This window comes from Bipolaris zeicola, assembly GCF_000523435.1.
Source record: "Bipolaris zeicola 26-R-13 unplaced genomic scaffold scaffold_323, whole genome shotgun sequence".
NCBI lineage: Eukaryota > Fungi > Ascomycota > Dothideomycetes > Pleosporales > Pleosporaceae > Bipolaris > Bipolaris zeicola.
The window spans coordinates 1-22,497 of NW_006912372.1; the positions used below are offsets into that span (position 1 = coordinate 1).

The window sequence follows — 22,497 nt, forward strand, 5'->3', positions numbered from 1 at the left end:
GTGATAGTGGAAGTTCTAAGGAATAATATAGTATACTGCGATAGTTTATTAATTGTGATAAAAGCGCGTGATATCGCCTTGACGTTGACGCGCTGGTGGGGCGCGACCGATTCGCTTGGGCAACCGATTCGCTTGTGAACCACGTTATATATAAAGTAGGTGTAGGGGTAGAAAGAAAAGGTGCTAGAACTAGATAGGTAGATGGATGGGGATGGGGATGGTGCTAGACTGGATTTGGGGTCGGGGATGGAAGGATAGGTATGAGGTGGATGAGAAGGAAAACAAGGTGATATGGAATGGTTCTAGTGAGAGGGAGCTGGTGAATAGAGGAATTCTACTTGTCTAAGAGAGAAGAAGGGACAAGAAAGGGCAGCTAGTGGTATCACACTCACTCCCTTTTTCACCCAAGGAGCCAAGGGAGGCCAAGGTACTAGGAGAAAAGGCCGAATAACATGGTAACATACAAATCTTTCTTTGTTTGTTTATTTGATGTATGGGAACTGGACTGAAAAGCCATCCTGGGCTATAATACAAAATATACTATGTCCGTCCGTATTACAATATTACAAGGTTTTGAGTCGCCACTATGGGGTGAGAAAGTGCGAGGAGAAAAAAAAGGACGCAAGAAAAAGGATGCAAGAAAACAAAGAGACGCTAGGAGATGACGAAAAACGCAAAGCAACAAGACAGTGTATTGCATTTTTGTGAGATAGGACGCAAGGAGAGAGTGAGGATGGGAGAGAGAGAGAGAGAGAGAAAATGTATGTAGAGGGAAGAAGGCAGTTGATCGCTCAAAGTTATTCTTTACAACAAACACCGACCCACCACTACCCACCAACCAACCAGTGTATGACCAAAGTTATTCCAAAGAAGTCCAGATTCCTTCTTTTCCCCTCCCCTCTCCCCATTTAACCAAACAAGGATATATAGTAAGAAGGTAATGTGTGATGTGAGGTACTCGCCAAATACACAAATTGGGGTATCCGCCAACGAAATGAAGCACAGTTAAAGAGAAAAAAACACTCGGTCTAGTAAGGTATAATGAGAGAGGACGCTCTGCGCCGTTGCCTACTTGAACATGGCGCGGGCGTGCGCCGAAAAAAAAACAGATTCCGAAACTGAAAAGCCAGGGCTCAACCCGACAAACCATGTTGCATGGGGAGTCACTGGCGTGTGCTATGTCCGCCAAATGTGCGAAGTCTCGATACTTTCCCCCAAAATAACACGATATTTGGGTACTGCCCACCAGATGTTGAAAGTAAGATGCCGCCCGAGAAGATGATTGATAAAAGGAAAATGTGTTGTGTTGTTACAGAACGAATGTGGAAGTGAGAGTGAAAAGGGCAACTATTCCTGTTGCGAAAAGGTCAAATGATGGTGGGGGGCGCGAAGGACGATGATGATGTGTTATGACGCCTATAACACCGTCCTAGAAGATGCGCTTGCTTTTGAGGGCTTTGTAGCGCATCGCGTCTGTGTCTATCTTTCTGTAATCGTGCACCGTTCCAGACGGGAGAGCTCAAGGTCGTAGGGTCGTATAGGAAGCGACAAGGAGCGGGTACGGTGACCCAAATTACAATTATACGGATGAAGGAACATGCAGCGAAGGCAAGGCGAAAGGAAGTACGGGTCCCGTACGGTTGGATATCATCGGTGTCGGGTTTGGGCAGCCATGAGGCTAGCCGCGACACTCGAAGCCCAATCCAGATCGCCATCGGATGGTGGTGTTGGCCACTTGGACACGGAGTCGTTGTCGTTGGGGCGAGTCTTGGAGATGTCCATGGGCTTGCTGGGGGTCGCGTACGCCGACTGCCCAAAACCGACGCTGTTTCGGTTTGACGACGGTGAGGGTGTCAGGTAAGATGCAGCAGGGCCAGACTTTTCGTTGTCCAGCTTTTTCGCAGCCTTGTGGGTTGATGCGAGGACCTCGCTGAGGAGCTCCTCTTCTTCATTTGGTGTCTCGTACCGATTGGACGGGTTCGACTTGTTTTGAAGCGCACGACGTGTCCTGCTTGAAATAGGAGCACCGCCACTCGTCTCTCCGTTTCGTGGCTCAGGTCCATGTGGGACCGAGTGGTGGCGCTTAAGCATGGGATTCGATGCAACGCGCGAACTCTTTATTGAACCAGCCTGTTGGGAATGGGCTTCTACGCTGTCTCTTACATGCTGCAACGCCTTGTCTAGTTCAGAAAAGTCCGAGGTCGAGGCTGACGGGGCTGGAGCTGGTGACTGCTCCATGATCAAAGACTGCCTAGCGCTGCTGCTGGCAGTGGCCCAGGGTGCGCATCCGGCGTTGGCCTCAATGTCATCCGAGTTCGGCGACATCGGGGTTTGGTACCGACCTGACAAGCGTCGAGCGCGCTTCCTGAGGTGTGAGAAGAAACCTTCCTTGTGTCCACTGACAGGAGAAGCAACGTCGGAGTGACCATTCAGTGCCCGCTCGGCCTCTTGGCGGTGCATGTCTGCGTAGTGATTGCCGTGTGAAGCAACAGACAGCTGGCGACCAATCTTCTTTGCAGCCAGCTCTTCGTTGTTGGCACGAACATTGGCTTGTGCAGTCACCTCGGCAGAAAGCGGTGAGATTGGCTTAATCGAAGGCAGAATGGGGATAGGCGCGCCATTGTTGGAAGCCCCGTTTGTCCACGTAGCTCGCTTAGTGGCATTGGGACGTTGCTTAGTCGACCCACTCGCATCACCAGAACTGGCTTGTGCAGGTGATAGGGGCTTCACAGTGCTGTGCTGAGGCACTGCTGGGGCACTCTCACGAGCGACCAACGATCGACGGAGCCACGAGGACGTCTTTGATGTGAGCTTGGGTGAGGCCTCAGGTGAGTCTTTTCCAGAGAGTTCAGAGCCCTTGCGGCCCAAAAGTCGCGAGGAAGAAGACTTGAGCCGTAGGGGGTCAACGGCATCCTGGAAATATTCATGTTCGAGAGCCTGTCGGGATGTAGGCCTAGCTCGGGGATCCCATAGGAGACACCATGTGACAAACTGGGCCAAACTGGCTGGCCATTGGGGCGAGGGGAGGATTGTGTCGAGCGAGTGCGGTGCCATCTTGGGAAAAGAGAAGCCCAGCTTCTGTGCTAATTTGACTCCGTCTTTCCACTCACCACCGCCAACTCGCTGACCATTCTTGTTGACCCAGCTTCCAGGGCTGCCCATGATCTCGCACACCCTCCATACCTGATCGACCTCGTTTCCACCAGGGAACAGCGGCTTCAATGTAGCAATCTCAACAGCCATGGCGCCAACGGCCCAAATATCAACTGGTGCTGAGTAGTGGCCGGCCCGCAGCAGAACCTCGGGAGCGCGGTACCACCGGGTCGAAACGTAAGTAGTGTAAGGAAGCTTGGAGTGGGTTTCCCTGGCGAGTCCAAAGTCGGCAATCTTGATCGTGTATACTGGTGGTGTCGATGGCGGTGTCATCATGGCGGAGTATCGGCGGAAGGGGTGCGATGTGTCGTTTTGTTGCGATGTGGAGACGAGGATGTTCTCTGGCTTGATGTCACGGTGGAAGAACTCGCGGTCGTGAATGTGTTCCAGTCCGGACATGATCTGAAAGAGGATGCTCTTCACGCTGTGTGCGTCCATGGGCTTGTGCTCGCGAGCCTTCATGAGCTGGTACAGATTGCCGTCCATGAACTCCATGGCAATGTGGAGCCTACGGGTGTAAGGATCCAGGAAGATGTCCAGGGCTGGTACCAGGTGAGGGTGTGGTGGTAGTGATCGCAGGAAGATGACTTCTCGTAGCTCAAGGCAGCTTGAGAATGAATCAAATGTCTTCTTCATGGTCTTGATGGCCACCTGGAAAGCGCGTCAGTCGGTGGGGGGTCCATGTCACTGTTGTCATCGTGTACTTACTAGTGTGCCGCGGCGGGCAATGTGAGAGCCAGCAGTTCGGACGCGGGCAAGTGCGACACTACCGAAGCTGCCGTCGCCAATCTCCTTCATCACTTCATACCTCTCCTCGAGGGATGCCCAGCCGTGAGGCTGGACTTGTGATTCTGGATGCATTTTGATGTGAGTATGCAGTGGATCTGTGTGTTAGAAGATCTGTTGGTAGCAGATGCTCCTGATTGAAAAAGGACTGTAGGGTTGTTAGAAAGGAGAAGGTGAGACCATGTCACGGGTAGAGTGAGACTGGCCTGTAGAACAAGTCCTTGGGACGGTGTGGTGTTTGATGGCGGGACGGGTTTAGTTCATGTCATTCGAGGAATCGAGTTTGTGGTGAGTGACGACAAGGTGGTCCAGTAGAGAGGTAGAGGGGATGATGTGTCGACAAGCTGGAGGGGGAGGGGGAGTTCAGTGCGTATCGAAGGGTGAGATGCGATAGGAGGGTGTTGTAAGGGTCCAGGTTGATGCAGGTGCGGGAATGTCGAGAAAATGAGAGACGACGGTTGGGAGGACGTGTGGAGACGTGCCCGGGACCACGGTAGACGGGTAGTATTCCGTAGCTCAGGAAGTTCTAGTGAAGATGAAAGCGGAATGACTTTGTGATCATAGCTCGACTGGCTTAATGATCGGGCTGGGAGATTGGAGCGCGCCTGTGCGTTCGGGGGAGTAGGGATGTGGATTATGGAATGTCAAGTGAAGGAGGGCGAGGTTGGCTAGGCGCAGGTGATTTGGCGGGAGTGGAGGGGGGCGTGGTTCGAAGACACGACGGTCTAACGGGAGCGAGACGTGACGCAGCAATGGGCAAGACGCACACGAAGACGCTCCAGGCTACTCACACGTGGATGTGATTGATGGACGGGCGTGTATAATGAGAGACAGCAAGGGGTGCGGCAAATGGGCGTTAGCACGAGTCGCGAGGCTAGACCCAAGAGATTAGAGTGGAAGCGGCGCTCCGAGAGGGTTATGAGTCGTAATAATGAAGATCGCGCCGCCCAGACGGGGCAAGTGCGGTCTGCTGGGCCAGGAGCCGGTCTGTTGCTGTGGTGAGGGCGGTCTCTGCTGTGTGCGTTGGCAGCAGAGGCGGCAGATGGCGGAGAGACGCGACGGGGTGGGCTTAGCTAACGCGCGAAGCAGATGCACGGCGAGACCAGGCGGGGGAGGGCAGAAGTATCAGTATGGCGGTCAGTCAGGGCGGGAGCAGGAGGCATGACGACGCAGGGCTGTTGGTTTTTGAGTGAAGGAACGAGAGTTAGTTTAGCTGGGCAATGTGGCGTCTGTTTGGGGGGGAGACGGATGCGAGGGTGAATGGCGCGAGATGAGGGCACTGGGGGGGAGTGTGTGTGGGTGTGGGAGGGAGGGGTGGTGGGTGGCTGACTGTTCGACGGGATCGGGGCGAGTGGTGAAGGACGGCGCGAGGGCTGTTCCAAGCTTAGCAGAAAGGAGCGTTGGGCGCGCCGAAGCGGGCTAGCGGGTCGAGCGGACATGGGGGCAGGCGAAAGTGGCCGCGAAATGCTGTTTATTTTCCCCCTTTCATTGGGCCCCTGCGCGTCCTTTTCCCGACAGGTCAGTGGTGCCCAGTCAGTCCAGTCAGTCACGTGCATGCATTACTCTGTGTCGCTGTCTGTGAATGAATGCATGGGGGCTGATGCGTGTCAATGTGCAGGCGCTCTCCCTCGTACTCAGCCCCAGCCATCCACGCTGCCTGCCTGCCTATTTCCTCACTACGTTGTGTGTCAGTATGCATGTACATTCACATCTAGCCCATCTCTCTAGTGCCCATCCAATACTCACTTACACATCTATACTTAATTCACCGCACAACAGCGACCCCCCGCCCCCAAGCCCAGTCCAACCCAGCACAACGACAGCACAGGACAACACAGCAATGCACAGCCCTGGCCTCACCGCAATCCCTCGCCCTCCAGCATAAGCACCGTTGCTTCTCCCACCACCATGCCACCCTCCATGCCACCCTCCATGCCCGCCACCACCCCGCTGCAGCTCGCCTTGCAACCCGCGCCGCACCCTTCCATCCACCAAGCCGCTGTCTTGTGTACATGCATCCATGCATCCATCCTCCCGCCCGCGGTTGCACAAAGTATACACACTTAGCTGGTGCGCGTAGCCCCGTCGCGTGCGCCCAGGCTCGCCCGTATCCCAGCTCCCAGCATCCCAAGGGCGCGCCAGGAACGTCACAGGCACCAAGCCAGCATCAGGCTGTCATTTCACTGCGGCCCACGTTTCGCATCCCTTGCCTTGTCGCTCCGCCGGCGCCCGGTTCCTGATTTGTCGTGGTAGGTTCCTGGCCGCCTCTCATGCAGCCTTACTCAATTCGCCCCAACCCGGCCTAGCCATGCCGTCGTGCGCATCCGTCAACGTGGTTTGGTTGTCGAGGCGTGCCTTTAGCCTTCCCGCGGCACACCGGAACAGCCACCGTCTCTGTCGCCGTCGAACCCATCCCCTGTCCGAGTCAAGGAATAGGCGAGTAAAAGGACCGTCCTTGATGCGCTGATGATGTGCGCTCCCCCCATCGTCATGGCATGCGAATATGACCACATCTCCCTTCTGCCAAACCTGCCCACCTGCCTCTCGCGGCGCTCCAATTCGTGCCCGCTGCGACAATAGCACCCTCGCTCCTCAGGGGGGAAGTGGTCCTGAATGTCAGTCATGCCATCATCCCAACGCCACAGTCCCAAGCCATGCCGCCCTCGACACATGCAGGGCACCGCGCGGGGTTGCGCTGGTCTGCCCGACGCGTCGTCAAACCTCCCTCGCTCTGATCGACTAAACGGCAGCGTGCTCCAGGCCCAAACTCTATTTTCTCCCGCCAACCTTCTTCGCGGCGCACTTGCTTGCCCTCGATCAATAGACCCATTCTTGTCCTCGACAGAGTTTTTGCCCACTCTGACCCAAATTGGGCCGACGCTTTTTCTCTCTGTATGTGTGTGTGCGCCCTCTCCCTTTGGGGGAAAGAGTGTCTGCGTCCGCACTCCAAATGTAGCAGTTCCCCTCTTGCATGGCCCTGTGCGCCCTGTCATTCTACAGACCCTGACTGTCAACCCACTGAAAATGTCCCAAGCGTCCTGCAACCAAGTCGTCGCCTTGCTGGGCGACCTGTTGCCGTCAACCGCCAGCAGGATTTGCTCCGGGACCCCCATTCTTCCAGAACACTTCTCCCGTGCTATCCTCGTGTTACAGCCCATGCAAATAGATTGGCGGCCCACCCCTAATCCTGCCTCATGTCCATAGAATCTCCGAAGCCTGCAACTCCTTTGTCGGGCACGACGCTGCGCCGTCGGCTTGTTGAAAAAAAAAAACCTAGCTTTCCACCTTACCACACACGTACGAGTTTTTCGCTGACTAGCATGCTTCACCCACCACCGCACTTTTCCCGGCTATTACTGCACCGATCGTCGATGGCTGCTCCCGGGGCAACCAACGCTGTTTGACCATGTCCCTTCCCAACTTTGGGTCCCGAGCGTGCGTTCGGCCAATTTCAAGGCTAGAGTGGCATCCAACCAATGGTTCCGCCATCACCACAGCCTAAACATCTCCCACTAGCTGTGACCACGGCAGGGGCCTTTCAAACCATGGTCCGTACCGGATAGGGTAGCCATCACCGGATTCCATCTTGTTGAAAAGCAACCTCTGTTGCGCGCTTAACTTTTCGCACATGTCTGCATAACCTTGATCACGGTTTTCGCGCACCATCACTTGTAACAGCAGCCGAGGCGTGGGCGGACTACTTACACAAGCATTGCACAAACATACGAGGAGCCTACCGCGCGACACGCCTCAGGCGCATGCGGTACTCTCGGTCCCAGAAAATCTCTCATGTTTCTTGGCAAACCCGGTTCCGGCTGCGCACCCACAGTGAAGTTGAACACACTCTTTGTTGCTCTGCCCTTTTGCGACACCGAGCTTGTCAATGCCAAAGCATTCCAGGAGAAAAAACGTCATTGTGACGCTGTAGCCACTTTTGCTTTGTTCGCGACGCGGCTGCTCCGAAAGCAAAAGCACAAAATGGTAGCAGAACAAGCAAATACATAGTCATGTTCGGCTTGAAAAGCAGATCTGATAGCACGGGCAGATGAGCCTCGAGCCACCCGTTTGTTCCACACTGATGAAACCATCAATCGTCACCTCTCACCATGTGGCGCATCTATCTGCAAAACGACGTAGGTGCGAAGGATTTCTAATGTGAGGTCGTGCAATCTCATCCTCTCTTTGTCGGCGTTCATGCTCCCCAGCCTCTCAGCTACCCGAGGCATAACATCGCATTTGATTGAAACACGCCATCAGATTTGATAGCCCGCTTATCTCCATTTCGTCGGTGGTTTATTGACTCCAAGGTCAGATCACGGTCTCTCCACGCATACACATCTTTGCCCAGTCCACTTGTTCTCCGAAATCCTTTCTCGGCAGACCTAGTCCAACGTCAGCTTAACGTCTATTTGCATACGTAGAATCCGGCCCGAAGCATATGGCCATAATACGCCCGAGTGATAGCTATTGGCTGCTGGCGTTGGAGCGATTCGGATTGTTCCGCCAGATTCACGGTTACGTGAGCATCGATTCTCGATCACCGCTGGCTTATCCCGATGGAAAGGTCCGTCTGATCAAGGATCCCGTGCAGTTGCTGCATATCCGCCTAGCTGCGCTATCTTCACCATACTAGGCCATACTACTACCGGAGCTGAGAAACATAGCAGTGGATTCTCGCTACACAGACTCCCAGCTGAACAGAAGCCAGCTGTAGAAAAAACATTATTTGGTAGCCAAACTCTACAAGGCCAATCATCCTTCTCATGCATTTGCTCATCGCGCCTCACTTGTCTCAACAAAGTGAATCCTCTTATTCGATGTACACCGCCAAAAACGGACGTCGTGGCTTGACAGCAATATGCATGTGCGTCTTCCCATGCGAGATGCATGCAAAAACACATTCACACACATATACCCCACATTTAACTGCATCACGCAAACCACGTCATCCAAAACCAATATTTACTTGCTAAAGCTAGTTTCTCACTTGTTTATTTTGATGTGATTGATGTTGTTGATATCTTGTTTGCAGCGTGTGAAATGGCAGCTCCAATTGATTCATTCGTCAATCCAAATCCGAGCCCGAGCTAAACAGAGACATTGAGAAACTCAGCCAGCCGGTGAAAATAAAACAAATGTGGAAAGAACAAGCGATGCATCGGCCATCGATTAGTCGATCCAAGAAAAAAGAAATCATCGACGATAATTGAGCAAAGACGGGAAATGAGATCGGGAGAAAAAAAAAGAAGAACAAGAAGAACAAAAGAAGAATGCGCGGATATCGATAACCAGTGTCAGTACGCACGATGCAAAATCCCCGCATGTGCGCACACACATATCCCATCACACCCGCGCACCACCACTCGCCAGCCATCGTCCTCAGCCGTCCTTCCACCCGTCCGCCACCACAACCACACTTTGAGTAGCGGAATATGAGCAAACGGGACAGTTTGGACCCTTGCCTCATCTTCCTCCGTCCCCGTCCATACAACAAGCATCAATCAATTATCTTAACACATCAGATTAATAACATCTATATCCTAACCCCGCTTTCTCCCCTCGCTACCCCAACTTTAATCCGCGTGTCTCTCGTCTCTTCCCCCCCCCCTCTTTCTCCTCAAGACAGAGCGGAAGCCATGGAGAAGGAGTGAGGCAAAGAGAGACACACAATAAAAGAGCGGAAAGCACGGGAGATAAACGAGAAAAGGTGACTTCCCCGAAAGAAAAAGAAACAAAGAAAAGAAACAGCAAGAATCAATGAAGCAAGACCGTTAAAATCAGCCACATTGAGAAAGAGGGTTGTGGAAAAGCAAAAAAACCTAGAAAAATCCAAGAGAGAAAGACCTTCAAGACCGAAAGAGAGACCTAAAGACAGACAAGGGAGAGAAGAAAAAAAACTCGCTCACCATGTCTACTCACCTACATCCCGTAAACTCTTGCATCTGACCGACTACCACCTTACCAGATTAACCGACATTTTTTTTCTTCTCTGTTGCTCTAAGTTCTGGCCTGTCTTGCCCGTAACCCATCCCACCCCACCCCCCCCTTACCTGAGCTAGTCCATGCGCAGGTACCGGAGTGAACTACTCCCAATGTTCAACAAGTAGTCAGTTGGTGGTCCAAGACTATATGTCTTGACCGCCTTTTTCCATGCACGCAATGCAAGCCACATACACACTCACATACCACCCCCACACACCGAGCCAACAAGCCCCCCCCCTCCCGGTGGGGCACAGACTCTAAAATAGTCTCTCTCTCTCTCTCTCGCGTCTCGTACGCCGGCCTCTTTACTTACTTACTTCGTGTGCTTACTGTACTTAGCTTGCCTTTCTACCCTTAACTCTGCCTATCCATGTAAGTCCCCACGGTGCTGTCAAACTGCCACTAACGCACTATGTATATGCCGACAGGGAACGCTGGCTCGCGGCTGAGCGGCGAGCGGCCTGGTCGTCAACCTTTTCGTTGAGACTTACCACTTACGGGATACGGTGAAAAGAGCGGTCACGTCGGACTATCTCCGAGGCGAGTAGAAGCGATTCATGCTTCCATCACGACATCGCTGCATACCCATCACAAAATTCACTCTAACATGAACCCAATTAAGCATCATGAATAAGCCAACGTGTATTGACACTATGTACTCTATGGACATCGCAGATCTGCTCTGGAACAACTAACCCGCATTCGAGTAACTGCAAATGGTTAGCCAATCGCCAAACCAAAAGTACATTCAATGTAATGAATAGTATATGGTGCGGGTTCAGGTCTCCAAGGTGATTGTATCTTCAATGTGATTAAGAAAGAACACAGCGAATCATGTTTTTCATCATACGAAGGGGGGGGCAAGAATAAGCAAGTAATGGCACTTACCGAAGTCGCAGAAAGCAATTGTGTATCAAATGCGCAAAGCCAAAGCTGATATGAACACGTTAGCCTGTGTCCATGAAGAGATAACGATATCCATAAAACATGAATAGAACAAGTCCATCGAGTTTCAGCCTAGAGCGAGTTAGTTAACAGTGACATAGCAAGGATTCACAGCCTCAACATACCTCATTAAATCAGATTTGGTTGTAGTGATCAGTATGACGGACGCTCGTTACAACGCCGCCACTCACACAGTGTGAATATCAAGAATCATCATTACAATGATGGACTGTCTTTTAAGAACAAGAAAAATGCCGTACCTGTGGAGTCTGTTAGAAACATTCCACAAAAATATGTCATCATATGTGTGAGAAAGTAGGGCAATCAGTGATGCTTGTATCAACAAGTAATGCCTCTTCCAAACACCCACAGGTTTGTACGCCTGCTTTTGATGGATGCCCAGTCGAGGTATACGTTATGTCCGCCCGACGCATCAAAGGGTTTCATCAGGAAGCTGGGGGGGTGTTCGCGGGATGCACAGGGTTTGAGCACAGGGAGTATGTACCTATTTAAGCACAGTTAGCACCTTGATTGCAAGAAGAACTATGCGAAATGCAATAGGTTTGAGCAGTATCAGACAAGGCTGAAACTAAAAGCAAGTGTGTCGACATTGTGTATTCAGGTCGAGGAATGCCTTTCCGTGTCGTGTTTTCATCACTCTGCGGATGGTGGGGAAGGGTAGTTGGAGATGCCTTACCTTTAAGAAGAAAAAGAAACTGCATCCCTATGGATGACTGTCAATCCTAGGTGTCACTACACTGGAGCTTTGTTAGCGATTTGCGCAAATATAAAGCTGTAACAAGGCGCGTATAGTTGTATGCATCATTGTAATTCTAGAGTTTGTGTAGTCCTTCACGATGCTGTAGGATTTGGATTGTTCGTATGTGATAATCTTCTGCAGGAGTCGCGGGAGCTGGTGATGGCTTACCTGCTGTGTTCGCATGTGCGATTGATGCATTAGTACTGATCAAAGACGATAGAGAAGCGCGCAAAGCAAACGCGTTGTGTGGTTGGTGATGAGAATGATGTAGAGAACGGTTTTGAGCTCCAGAAATTTTAGCTTCGAGCTCGGCGCCGAGCCTCCGTAGCGCCGCTTATGTAATGTCTCGGTCGCGCAATCACTCTTTCCTCGCTCGTCCAAATCAAAACGAAACTATTGGTACGAGTTTATGGAGGGTGGAGAATAAGAGATTCTACTTATTTTTCTGTTGATTTGTTTCCAAGTTCTGAACTCTGCATCGACCATAGATCTTAATGGTAGGACTATAGTGCTCTTCTTCCGAAATTGATGCTTTCATCACTACGACCGCATAGCCCAGTCCAACTTGCTCTGTAGAATATATAACATCACAGGTCCCAAGTAATAGTATCACGAGCTTTTCGGATACTTTAGTTGGTCAAATTTAATCATTTAATCCAAACCCCAACAAGACTGCACCTGTACGCATGTATTGTTTGTTTAGGGTCTTGCCTGAACACAAAAGCGGTGCATTGATCGAGTGTGAAAACTAGGCTTGGAAACAAATCTCGGCATATAGAGGTACATACTATAAAAGTTTCACAGTACATGTCAATAGTTTCATTCTAGGTTAGTATGCTACTAACTCGTCATATCGACGAGCAGGGAAGGTCTTTTTTGCCATGCCAAACACACAAACAGATCCTGCATAAGTTGCTTTGTGATGAAGAAAAAACCTCGACATAGGAGTGCACCACATGCACTGCGTGCAAGTGCCTTAGATCATCTTGCTGTCGATAGTATATGTCCATCTCTTTGTGTGCCATATTGTATCCAAGTTGAGTATGGAACAAGATTGCTTTCCTCATGGAGGAAAACCTTGATGGAAAAAGCGATAAGCTGCAGCTGTCCTTCTCCAACCGACCTACGTGCTATGTATTCGTTCATCCTTTCTCATTCGTTCAGTAATAGAAATCATAAGAGTTAACTACATTCCGTGGGGGTTCGATAATCAAAAACCTACTTTGCACATAGAACACCGATGTCTATTCATTGCATCAGTGCTACACAGTAACACTCCTATCACATACATGTACACAATTTCAAACAAGACACAGGTGAGAGTAGTTGATCCCGCAAAGTTCCTCGCTTTAAAGAAAAGTATGAAAGGGCTTTGCATTTTGTGTCATGTATCTAAGCTCGCTCGTCAATGTTGCAGAAAAAACACACTCCCCCCAGACTATGTAAATGGCCTTGTTCGAGCCGTTCAACTGCCTCAGAATATACATTATGAAAGTAGAGGAAGTAGAAGGTGTAAGAAGGGGGAGAGGGTATGAGGGTATGGGGTATGCAGAGGGAGAGAAAAGAGGTAGGGGTACACAATGCAGGACGATGATAATGTCCAAAACGACACCACTCGTCCAACGATGTATGTGCCAGAGATGCGAACATTACAATCGTTGAAAGCATAAAGACATATCAAAAAGGTAAAAGGAATAAAAGAACCGTCGACAATATCGAAGCAACCTTTGCCGAACAAGTGTAACAGTGGGTATGTAGCGTGTTTTGTAATGATCCCTCCCAGTGTGCGCCGATAGAAGCAGGTGGCAAAGAAGCAGGTACATGAAGGATAAAGGTGTGGGATGGGTGGATGAAGGAGCTTAGAAGCAGTTGAGTGTACCCTTCTTCCTGCCCTTCTTTTGGGCGTCGTTGAGAGCTGCCATGCGTGCTTCCAGGTGAGCACGCTCAGCTTCAACACGTAGACGGGCGTTGCGCTCCTCCTCAACAGCTTGAAGAGAGTGGCGTGCTGCGCTGCGCTCCTTGCGCATAACATTGAGCTCTTCTTCTAGAGTGGCGCACTTCTTCCTGAATTGATCCAGATCAGCCTTGGTCTTTGTGCTGGAGGCCTCGAGGTCAGTCAAAGCATCCTCCAAGGTGGCTGTAAGCTGCTTCTCAGCAAAGAGATGCTTCTCAATGGTGCGAATACGAGCTTCCTGATCCTCGACCAACTGAGCATGAGCAATGTCCTTGCTTTGGTGACGCGAGGTAGGAGGGGAAGGTGCATTGGTTTGGGGTGGCGGACTGCCAGGAGGAAGAGGGGGAAGAGGAATGGCTGGCGGGGGTGAGGGCAAGGACGTGTGTGCAGCGTTCTTGCGCGCGGTGGAGTTGTTTGAGTTGGATCGTTGAAGGTCCTCGCGGGGATCCATAGATACACGGGCAGAGTTGCGCTTTGCATCAACAAGTTGGGACTAGTCACGTTAGATATGTCCCATGGGTGGGAATGCGGTTGAGCTTACCTCTAGAAGCGCAATCTTGATGCGTGATTCCTGTACTTCCTTTTCGAGTTCCTCGCTGTGGGTCATAGCATCTTGAAGCTCGCGAGAGCGCTCAGTTTGCAGAGCAGAGAGTCGGTTGTTGGCAGCCTCATGCTGGTCCCAGTTCTGGTTGAGCTGGTCCTCCAGTTCTTGTACAAGACGAGCACTCTTGAGCTCTTTCTCGCTGACCTTCTCAAGCTCTTTCAACGTCTCGGCATTGATAAGCTCAAATTCTTTGAGGTTGCCCTTGAGCTTATTGATGGTGCTGGTAGCATCTGCAAGTTCCTTCCTTGCTGATTCAAGGTCCTTGACAGCTTCATCTAGTCGACTGGCAATTGACTTGCGCTCTTTGACCAACGCTTCGATATGAGACTGGATGGTGCTGATGTCTGTTTCTTCGCCCAAGGCCTCCGAAACACCTTGAAGTAGCGTCTCCATCTCGGTCTTTGCGTTGGAAAGATCAGCCTCCAGAGAAGATGCTGTCTCCTTGTGAGTAGTAAGCTCTGATGTGAGCTTCTCGAGCTCAGCAGCGTGTGTCTTCTGGATAGAGTCCATGCCTTGTTGATGGTACTCGATTGCTGCCTTGTGCTCCTCAATCTGTCTCTCTAGGTTGGTGACAAGAGATCGATGGGTCTCGAGTTCTTTCTCGGTAAGTGAACGGGCCTGTGAGTCTTCCTCGAATTGCCTGACAATGTTGGTATGTGACTCCTCAAGCTCGGCAAGACGAGCAGCGTTGTTCAAAGCTGTAGACTTGTGTTCGTCCACCTCGGCTTGTAATGCAGCAATCATCTCAGCGTGCTTGGAGCGCTCTTGTTGCAAAGCGGCTTCGGCTTCGGCACCTCTTGTCTGCTCGATCTCAGACAAGCGTAGAGCGTGGTCTACTTCAAGCCGTTGCTTGGCAGATTCCAGCTCACGAACAGTTTCAACATGCTGCCTCTCCGAGGCCTTGGTGGCTTCGATAGCCTCAAGGTGCTTAGAGTGCCAGTGAGCAGCTTCATCACTAAGCTTGATGAGTTCATGGTGGCGAGCGGCATCTTCGTCGGACTCGCCATCACCGTTGGTTGTCCGAGGGGTATCTGGCATCTGTCGGTGTGAGAGCAGGTCCTCCGATGATGCGCCAAGCTTGGCAGATGTCTTGAGTGTCTCAATTTGAGCTTTGAGCTCCTGCTCCCGCTGAGCGTGCGAGTCCTTCAACTCTCGGATATGGTCCTCATTTTGCTTCATCTGATCCTGCATTGAAGCAACAATAGAGATGTCAAGAGGAGATCCAGCCTTCAAGCTAGAGCGTTCCTTTGTCAAACCACTGATCAAAGTCATTTTGCCTTCCATCTCCTTGCGTATGGACTGAACCTCAAACTCCAGATCCTGAACTCGATCTGAGCGTACTTGAATCTCGGACATGATTGTGTTGAGATTGAGCTCAAAGGTCTGTATGGCGTCTTCGTCCTCATCCAACCTGTCCAGCATAAGGTTTCGAAGAGAGGAAACGGCACGGTTTGCGCGGTCGTTTGCAAGGACTGCTTGACTCGACTTTCGACGGATCATGTGCATTGATGGCGAAGCTGGACGGTTCAGCTGAGCCTTGGTGATCTCTGATTTGAGCTCTTCGACGTAGTCGAGAGTGTCTTGGTGCTGCTCTTGTAGCTCAGCGTAAGTCTGCTGGAGCTCACTAATGCGCTCTTCCTTCTCATTCTGCAGTAGCTTCAAAGCCTTCAATTCCTGAACAAGGACAGTGTCAGGAATGTGTTGCTCTTGGCTCAGAGAGGCGACTGAAGCTCGTCTCGGAGTGGCCTCATCAGGGCCAACTTCCGTCCCCTCGTCTGGAATACTGGTACTGCCAGACTCCGCTAAGGACAATTCCGCAGACAAGGTACGCGAGGACGAAGGTTGTCCATCCTCTGCTGTGAGGCCATTCACCCCCGCGTTTGATAAAAAAGACGTCGGCCGAGAAGATGGTGCAGATGACGCAACGTGGTGACGCGCCTCATCGACAGAGTCTTGAAGAGCTGCCAAAGTGCGCAAAGCCTCCTGGTACTTGCTGGCAAGCTTCTCGTAGTCTTGGAGTGTCCCTTCGTGTTCTACACGGAGATCAAGCAACTCTTGTGTGACTGTGTCAAGCTTGTCGTGAACGAAGCGGACTTGTGCAGGGCTCGATGGTCCATCGTCGGCATCGTCACGGATTCCATCGTTGGAGATGGCTTTGACAGCAAAATCGGGTTTTTGCTCATCGGCATCAGGATGGTGAGCAGCGGTGCTGGCGGTCTGGGGACGTTCGCTACCAGCCTCCTCGGGAATGGCATCGATAGGAGTACCAAATTGGTGCATGCTGTCAGTGGTCACTCGCCTCTCGAGGTTGGTGTGCTTGTCGATGAAGGGATCACTAGGCGTCTTGGAGTGACCATTGACATGGTTTTCTTCGGCTTTCGTATCCGTCCTGTCGAGTTCGTAGAGCAAGTTGTCTAGTTTAGCCACACTACGTTGTCTTTCGACAACATGCTTGAGTCGCTCAATCTCACGACTCATCATCTCGGTTTCTTGCTCGTTTTCGGCGAGGCGCTCTTCCAATGTAGAGATGTACTCTTCACTGCTGGCCTCGTTCTCGCGAGCTTTTTGCAGCTTTTCGCGCAATTCAGATATTACGGTGTCGTTCTTCTCAATGCCATTGACCGAGGAGTCGATTTGACGTTCGAGCGACTGGACGTACTCTTCGTTGTTGGCGTCACGCTCTATTGCCTTTTGGAGACGAGACTGCAAATGCTGATTCTGGCTCTCGAGGATGGCGATGCGAGTCTCCTTTTCCAGCAAATCGCTTTCATGGGTTGACAAGGTAGATCGCGTGTTGGAGAGAGATGATTCCAGCGTCTGAATAGTCTTTTCGTATTCCAGGACAACGGATTCGACGGCCTCGGCGAAAGAGTTTGATCTCTTCAATCGTTCTACTGCAGAGTCGCCGATAGCATCCTTGAGCATAGGCGTTTCCGTCTCGCTGTTGTCACGTGCTTTGGTGATCTCGGAGATAAGCTTAGCGTGACGCGCGCTTAAGGCGTTGTAGTTTTCCTGAATATCCAGTAGCTGATTCTGAAGCTCGGCTTCACGCTCGTCTTGCCGCTCAGCGCGCTCTTGGGGGCCGGTCTTCTTTCTATCCGCACGCTCAGATAGTCGTATCTGGTCTCGGAGAAATTGAACTTCGGCTCGCAACCGGTCGATAGCAGCTTGCTTATCACTGTCGTCATGGACCTGCTGAATCTGGGGTTTACTTTGGATAGCACGGGCGCGCTGCGCGTACTGGACCGTGTTGAGGGTTTCGCTTAGGTGGAATTCAGCTGGGTTGACGCAAGCGATCATGTATGTGATAGCGTTACCGCCAAGCGAATCTTGCAGAAGGCGCGTAAGCCTGGAGTCGCGGTACGAAACATAGCCCCCATGAGAACGTGCCGACAGTTGCGAAATAACTTTTCCCAGACTTGCAAGACCTGCGTTGATTGAAATACCCTCCTTGGCGCGCTCGCCCTGCGCCCCTGTGTTTTTCAGCCGCTCGCTTCCCGCCAGATCGACGAAATGGAGCTTGCTATCCACAGTTACCCAGCTCTCGCTGGAGCCAGACATCATTTCGATGGGCACGGACCGGCGCTTCTCGCGGTTTGGTGTTGTTGTTGTTGGCGAAGATTTCTTCTGGACTAGGTTCAGACTAAAGACGGCATGGGAGCGCGACGATTTGGCGTTGACGGCAGTCGCATCAGTCTGCCGGATTGAGGAGCCGAAGTTGAGAGCACCGAGCAAATCATCGATCGAGTTTACGGGTATTTGGGTGAGTCCAGTGAGAAGAATGCGACCATCACGGTCCTCTCGGATGTTTACCTGAGGTCGCTCGCCGTGAGCTACGTTTTCGGGTAGTAGCAGGTCGCGAAGTTGCTCATTGTAGATCTGCTTGCGTCAGTGCGTGCTTTTTTAAACTTTACTTTTTTTCCTTTTTTATTCGGCTGAGGGGTCATTACCTCTACATACGTGGCCCTCAGCTGCCAGTTTCTATTCGCCTGCGATGTTGAAGACTTGGCAGTGAAGTTCTGAATTCCAGATAAGCGACTTGGAGCGCGAATGCCGGAGCCGGCGCTTTTGTTGGATCCATCGAGTTTGTCGAACAGCAATGCGGCTGCGCGAGGGATGATACCTAGATGCGCAGTCAGTATCACATTGTCTTTTTTGTCAAGAGTGCGTTGGCAAGTTAAACATACCCATAACTTCGGGATCAGCTTGGTCTCGTGGGCCCGTGGTGCCCATTGTGTACGACTTTCCAGCGCCAGACTGGCCGTAGGCAAGAATGGAGACATTGTAGCCCTGAACGAAAGAATGGACGCTGTCTGCAACATATTCAAAGACGCCCTCCTGGTTAATGTCCTGGTCAAAGACACGGTCAAAGATGAAGACCTTCTTGCCTCCAGCCGCATCTACAGTCAGGCTCGAGGGTGAAGTGACGTGACACAAGGCATTGCGAAATCGTTGAGGAATGAGTTCGTAGCCAGGATCTCCATGCTGAAGTGCAGGACGCACGCGGACAGCTGCATTAGAGGGTGGTTAGTGGGCAGTATGCATATCGGACCGTGGGGGGGCACCTACCAACTTTGACGGCGGTCCTGCTGTCTTCATCCGACGCCTTGCTCTCGCCAGGCTTGCTGCTGATACTCATACGGCTGGAACTGCGATTGGAGCGCAACATGGCGCTCATGGGCCGCGTAACACCGTTGGCGGGCGAGCCTGGTGGTGAAGTAGCCATTTGAGCGGCCGCGGCAGCGCCGTGAGAAGTGAAGGAGTGGTGTGCAGCACGGTGTGGCGGGAGGGCGAAGTTTTGTTTTATACTTGTGGGGTGAGTGCAAGTGGACGGAGCGAGGAGGGGAGGACAGGCGCTGTAGTGGCCCTGGCCGGCATCCGCGTAGTGGTTTGGGGTGGTGAGAGGTAAGTAGTAGACGGGGTGGTGGTGGTCAAGGTGGAGCGCGATGGGGGAGCGCAGGCCGCGACTATGCAGGCTGTGGAGCAGAGCAGCGACAGCAGCAGCAAAGGCGGCGGCGACAGCAGCAGAGCGAGGGCCGCGGGAGAAATAGTGAAGAAGGAATTATTCTGCTTGTGAAGACCAGAGGACAGAAAAGCAAAGCAAGTAGGGTTCGGCGCGGGTCATCAGAGCGACAAAGGCCCCCCCTAGCGCCAGATGATTTCCAGGGGGAGCGCGCGCCTTTGACAGCACCCACCCCCGAACCATGCAGAGGGCGCCCCGAAGTAGAAGAGGCCAGGACCCTGACCTGCTGCTCGGCGTGAATGTGGACGCGCCTTGTCCGCTGCCCGCGCGGCGGCGGGTCCATAAGCATTACTACAAGCAGCAGAATGCAGCCAGCAGCCGTTGTTCCTGCAGCCCGCCAGGCCCATCTGCTCCGCCGGCCTGCATTTGCTGCTGCATTTGCATTGCCCATTGCCCGCCCCCATGCACGGCTTGGGATATACTAAAGTACTTAGACACACTACATGGTAATCCACCACGCCGCACCAGCCCACCCACGCCCTCACCTATCCTCTGCCGCCAGCTCGGCTCGACACTGACTGACACTGGCCATTGGCTCCGACGACCATCTACTACTTACTCACTTACTACTTGCTCACCACCATTCCCACGTGCGAACTAGCTCGCCTACACTACTACCCATACGCCTCCAACCGACGCCTCGCTAGCGATAGCACCAGCACCAGCCCACGACGCTGACATTTGGATTGTCATGTCACCCAGGCGCTCGAGCATATAACACTGGCAGATGCTCTTCATGCATCGGCCGACTGCTCCCGACACGGTAGCAATCATGGCCCATCGTGCTCGCCTCCTGGCCACACACGGCACCCGCGCCCGCAGATCTTGTCAGAGTCGTCTTCGCCCTGCTGAACGAGCCGGAGCTGGCCTGCATCTCGAGTCGCGTCTGCGCGCTGTCAGCCTTGTACACTCGTAGAATCATCAAAGAGTAGCGTGTTTCAGCTCGGCCAATCCTACCCAAATTGCAACCGACATAGCCGTTTCCTGTCGCTTAGCCAAGCTGCGTGACGAGGCTGCGCCAACCCCGTGTGAACACTACGTACCAACACAAGAAGGGGGGTGGCTGTAAGTATCTCGTACTCTAGTGACATATACGACCATGGCCCTCAAAATCAAAAGCCTCCGGTGCCCTTGACCATGCCCGCCCCTCGACTCCCTCCCAGCTCCCTCGCTCATGCAACAAGCCGTCCAAATCCATTGGCCCTTTCCCTGTTCCTAGCGTCTGCTGCCAGCGCCAGTGCCGTCGATAGTCATGCTGCTATCCCTCCCCCTTTCTATTAAACCCCTATCGTTACTCTCCGGCATATGGCGTAAACAATCTCTGCTGCATCTGCTCAACCTGCCAAACGCAGGCCGACTCTGCCATGTAAATCTCCGCCGCCTGGTCGTCCGATTGCACGAGTGCAAGTGCAGTCGGCGCAATAATGTGACTGTGTGGCTAGCCGCAGCCTCACTACTATGCCCCAGTTGGAAGCCCGCGCTCTAAACGTTGCCAGCCACGTGCTGCCCGCTCCACTGCGCGACAAAACCATCGCGACCACAAACTTCGCCTCGGCAACTACCGCCCTCGCACGGCTACCTGATCCCGCAACCATCAAACTCTTGCAGCCCAACGCCTTTAGCCTCGTGAACACAATCAACTCACCTTGCGTACAACCCCGAAGCAGCCAGCTGCTCGGCCTACTGACGCGTCGTCCCGAGCATATCTTGATACATTCACAAACATACACCATATCCAGCGCTGCATGGCAATCCCATCCAAGTGGAAATTAAATGTGACCTGCGACCAGACAAAGGCTAGTTTCAGCCAAACGCCTGTTCTAGGACAGACGGCCGTTTACAACTCTGCCATCTAACCAGACTTGGCTTTATTGCTGGCCTGATGTCTGCCTTAGTTTGCACTGTACATACAGTATTATGTACGTGTGGATACCTAGTGTAATAACACCAGCCTAATATAGGTCCTTGCATGCTTGCGCCATGTCGACCGACATCCACTCCGCAACCTGCTTTCTGCACATCGCGCACTGTGCCACGGTTCCATATCAAAAGCGAGGGAATACTACCGAGTGCTAGACCGAAACACTGCGTCCGTTTGTTTCAACTCTCGCGTACAGGCTGATTACCACAAAGGCACAAGACACACAGTAAGCTTCCATCTTCTTTATCCTCGACTCGGCAAGCCCAAGCCCGCGACGGACCCCGCCCGCGTTCCATGTCTGAAGCTTGTCCAGGCCACAAGAGGCCATGAGTTCCCAAAAGTCCTTACTGACGGCATGTACTTACTTGAGCCAAGTACGCAACCTGCATGCCGCAACCCCCGGCCCACAACGCTCCGTCTTGAAACCTGCAAGAATCTGGAGATTTCAAGCCACTCCGATTTACCCGGCTCTGGCTGCTGCACACGTACGAATACGCACCCCTCCTCCGATTCTAAACAGATGCGAGAGAGAGAGACAGAGATCCAGGCCCCGATCGCTGCGCAGACACCTACTCGCCCTTCGTTTGCCCTCGACTTCATTGGGTGCGGGGTAAAGGTAGCTTACCCCGGTCAACCATGTCTCTTTCTGTAAAGTCATGACTTGGACCTGCATGCCCCTCTAAAGAGGACCCTCATTTTCGACGTGCATGTCTGCGAACCTCCCCCCCCTGGTTCAAGGCCTCCCACTTTTCGCCTATCATAGCAAAAAAGCTTACTACTGACGTGATGTCGTGGATCGACGCAGGATACCCGCCCAGGTCCCCAGTCCACTCAACGTCTTTTGGACAACTACCGTGAATTTTCCGCTTTTTCATGCCCCACCTTTGTTCGCCCTGTTTCCTTTTTTTATATGCGTTTTGCATGACAATAGTAACTCCGATTTTTTTGCTACCTTATCCATTAAATAAGGTTTGAAGTGGTATATCTGCCACGACTCGTGCCTTGCTACACTCTCCCTTTGTGTATCAGGTTTTTCTTGCATGTCTGGCATCCCCCTGTCTTTTTCAATTACATAATCTTTCCCTTTTCCGACCATACGAACTGTAACAAGGGGGTGGGGAAGGATGACAACTACGTAATCGCATCTCGCATAATCTGTTGCTTAGGAAAGCTGACCTGCCAAGTTTCAGTCGCACGTGGATCGCCAAGGAAGTTGTGTAAAGTACTTACTTAACTGTAAAAGAAAAGTATGTGATTTTTTTTTTGGAACACTCGGGCACAACATGCTTCAGATGCCCAAACGACGCGTACATACATTCACATGCCTAAACGAGACTTGCTATCAGGAGGGGCAAGTGGACCCCCCCCC

At 52.1% G+C, this 22,497-nt stretch overlaps 6 protein-coding genes across 6 annotated transcripts; 2 read left to right on the forward strand and 4 right to left on the reverse strand.

Annotated features, from left to right (window-relative positions):
• Window positions 1-1,647: 1,647 nt before the first annotated feature.
• On the reverse strand, window positions 1,648-4,014 carry COCCADRAFT_110434 (uncharacterized protein; the record flags this gene model as incomplete). Its single annotated transcript, XM_007719563.1, has 2 exons — window positions 1,648-3,804; window positions 3,862-4,014. The coding sequence occupies 2 exons, from the start codon at window positions 4,012-4,014 to the stop codon at window positions 1,648-1,650; spliced, it is 2,310 nt and encodes a 769-aa protein (XP_007717753.1).
• Window positions 4,015-5,485: 1,471 nt separating this feature from the next.
• COCCADRAFT_110431 (uncharacterized protein) lies at window positions 5,486-5,644 on the reverse strand (the record flags this gene model as incomplete). Its single annotated transcript, XM_007719564.1, has 1 exon — window positions 5,486-5,644. One exon carries the CDS (start codon window positions 5,642-5,644, stop codon window positions 5,486-5,488), a length of 159 nt encoding a protein of 52 aa, XP_007717754.1.
• Window positions 5,645-6,561: 917 nt separating this feature from the next.
• On the forward strand, window positions 6,562-7,143 carry COCCADRAFT_30697 (uncharacterized protein; the record flags this gene model as incomplete). The annotated part of the gene is made up of 1 exon (XM_007719565.1): window positions 6,562-7,143. One exon carries the CDS (start codon window positions 6,562-6,564, stop codon window positions 7,141-7,143), a length of 582 nt encoding a protein of 193 aa, XP_007717755.1.
• A 497-nt stretch (window positions 7,144-7,640) lies between these two features.
• Window positions 7,641-7,847, reverse strand: COCCADRAFT_110432 (uncharacterized protein; the record flags this gene model as incomplete). Its single annotated transcript, XM_007719566.1, has 1 exon — window positions 7,641-7,847. A coding segment is annotated over one exon (207 nt), but the record flags the coding sequence as incomplete, so codon positions are not given.
• Window positions 7,848-13,485: 5,638 nt separating this feature from the next.
• On the reverse strand, window positions 13,486-18,910 carry COCCADRAFT_9595 (uncharacterized protein; the record flags this gene model as incomplete). The annotated part of the gene is made up of 5 exons (XM_007719567.1): window positions 13,486-14,073; window positions 14,122-18,063; window positions 18,135-18,307; window positions 18,372-18,695; window positions 18,754-18,910. 5 exons carry the CDS (start codon window positions 18,908-18,910, stop codon window positions 13,486-13,488), a joined length of 5,184 nt encoding a protein of 1,727 aa, XP_007717757.1.
• Window positions 18,911-20,665: 1,755 nt separating this feature from the next.
• On the forward strand, window positions 20,666-20,980 carry COCCADRAFT_30699 (uncharacterized protein; the record flags this gene model as incomplete). Its single annotated transcript, XM_007719568.1, has 1 exon — window positions 20,666-20,980. The coding sequence occupies one exon, from the start codon at window positions 20,666-20,668 to the stop codon at window positions 20,978-20,980; it is 315 nt and encodes a 104-aa protein (XP_007717758.1).
• Window positions 20,981-22,497: the final 1,517 nt, after the last annotated feature.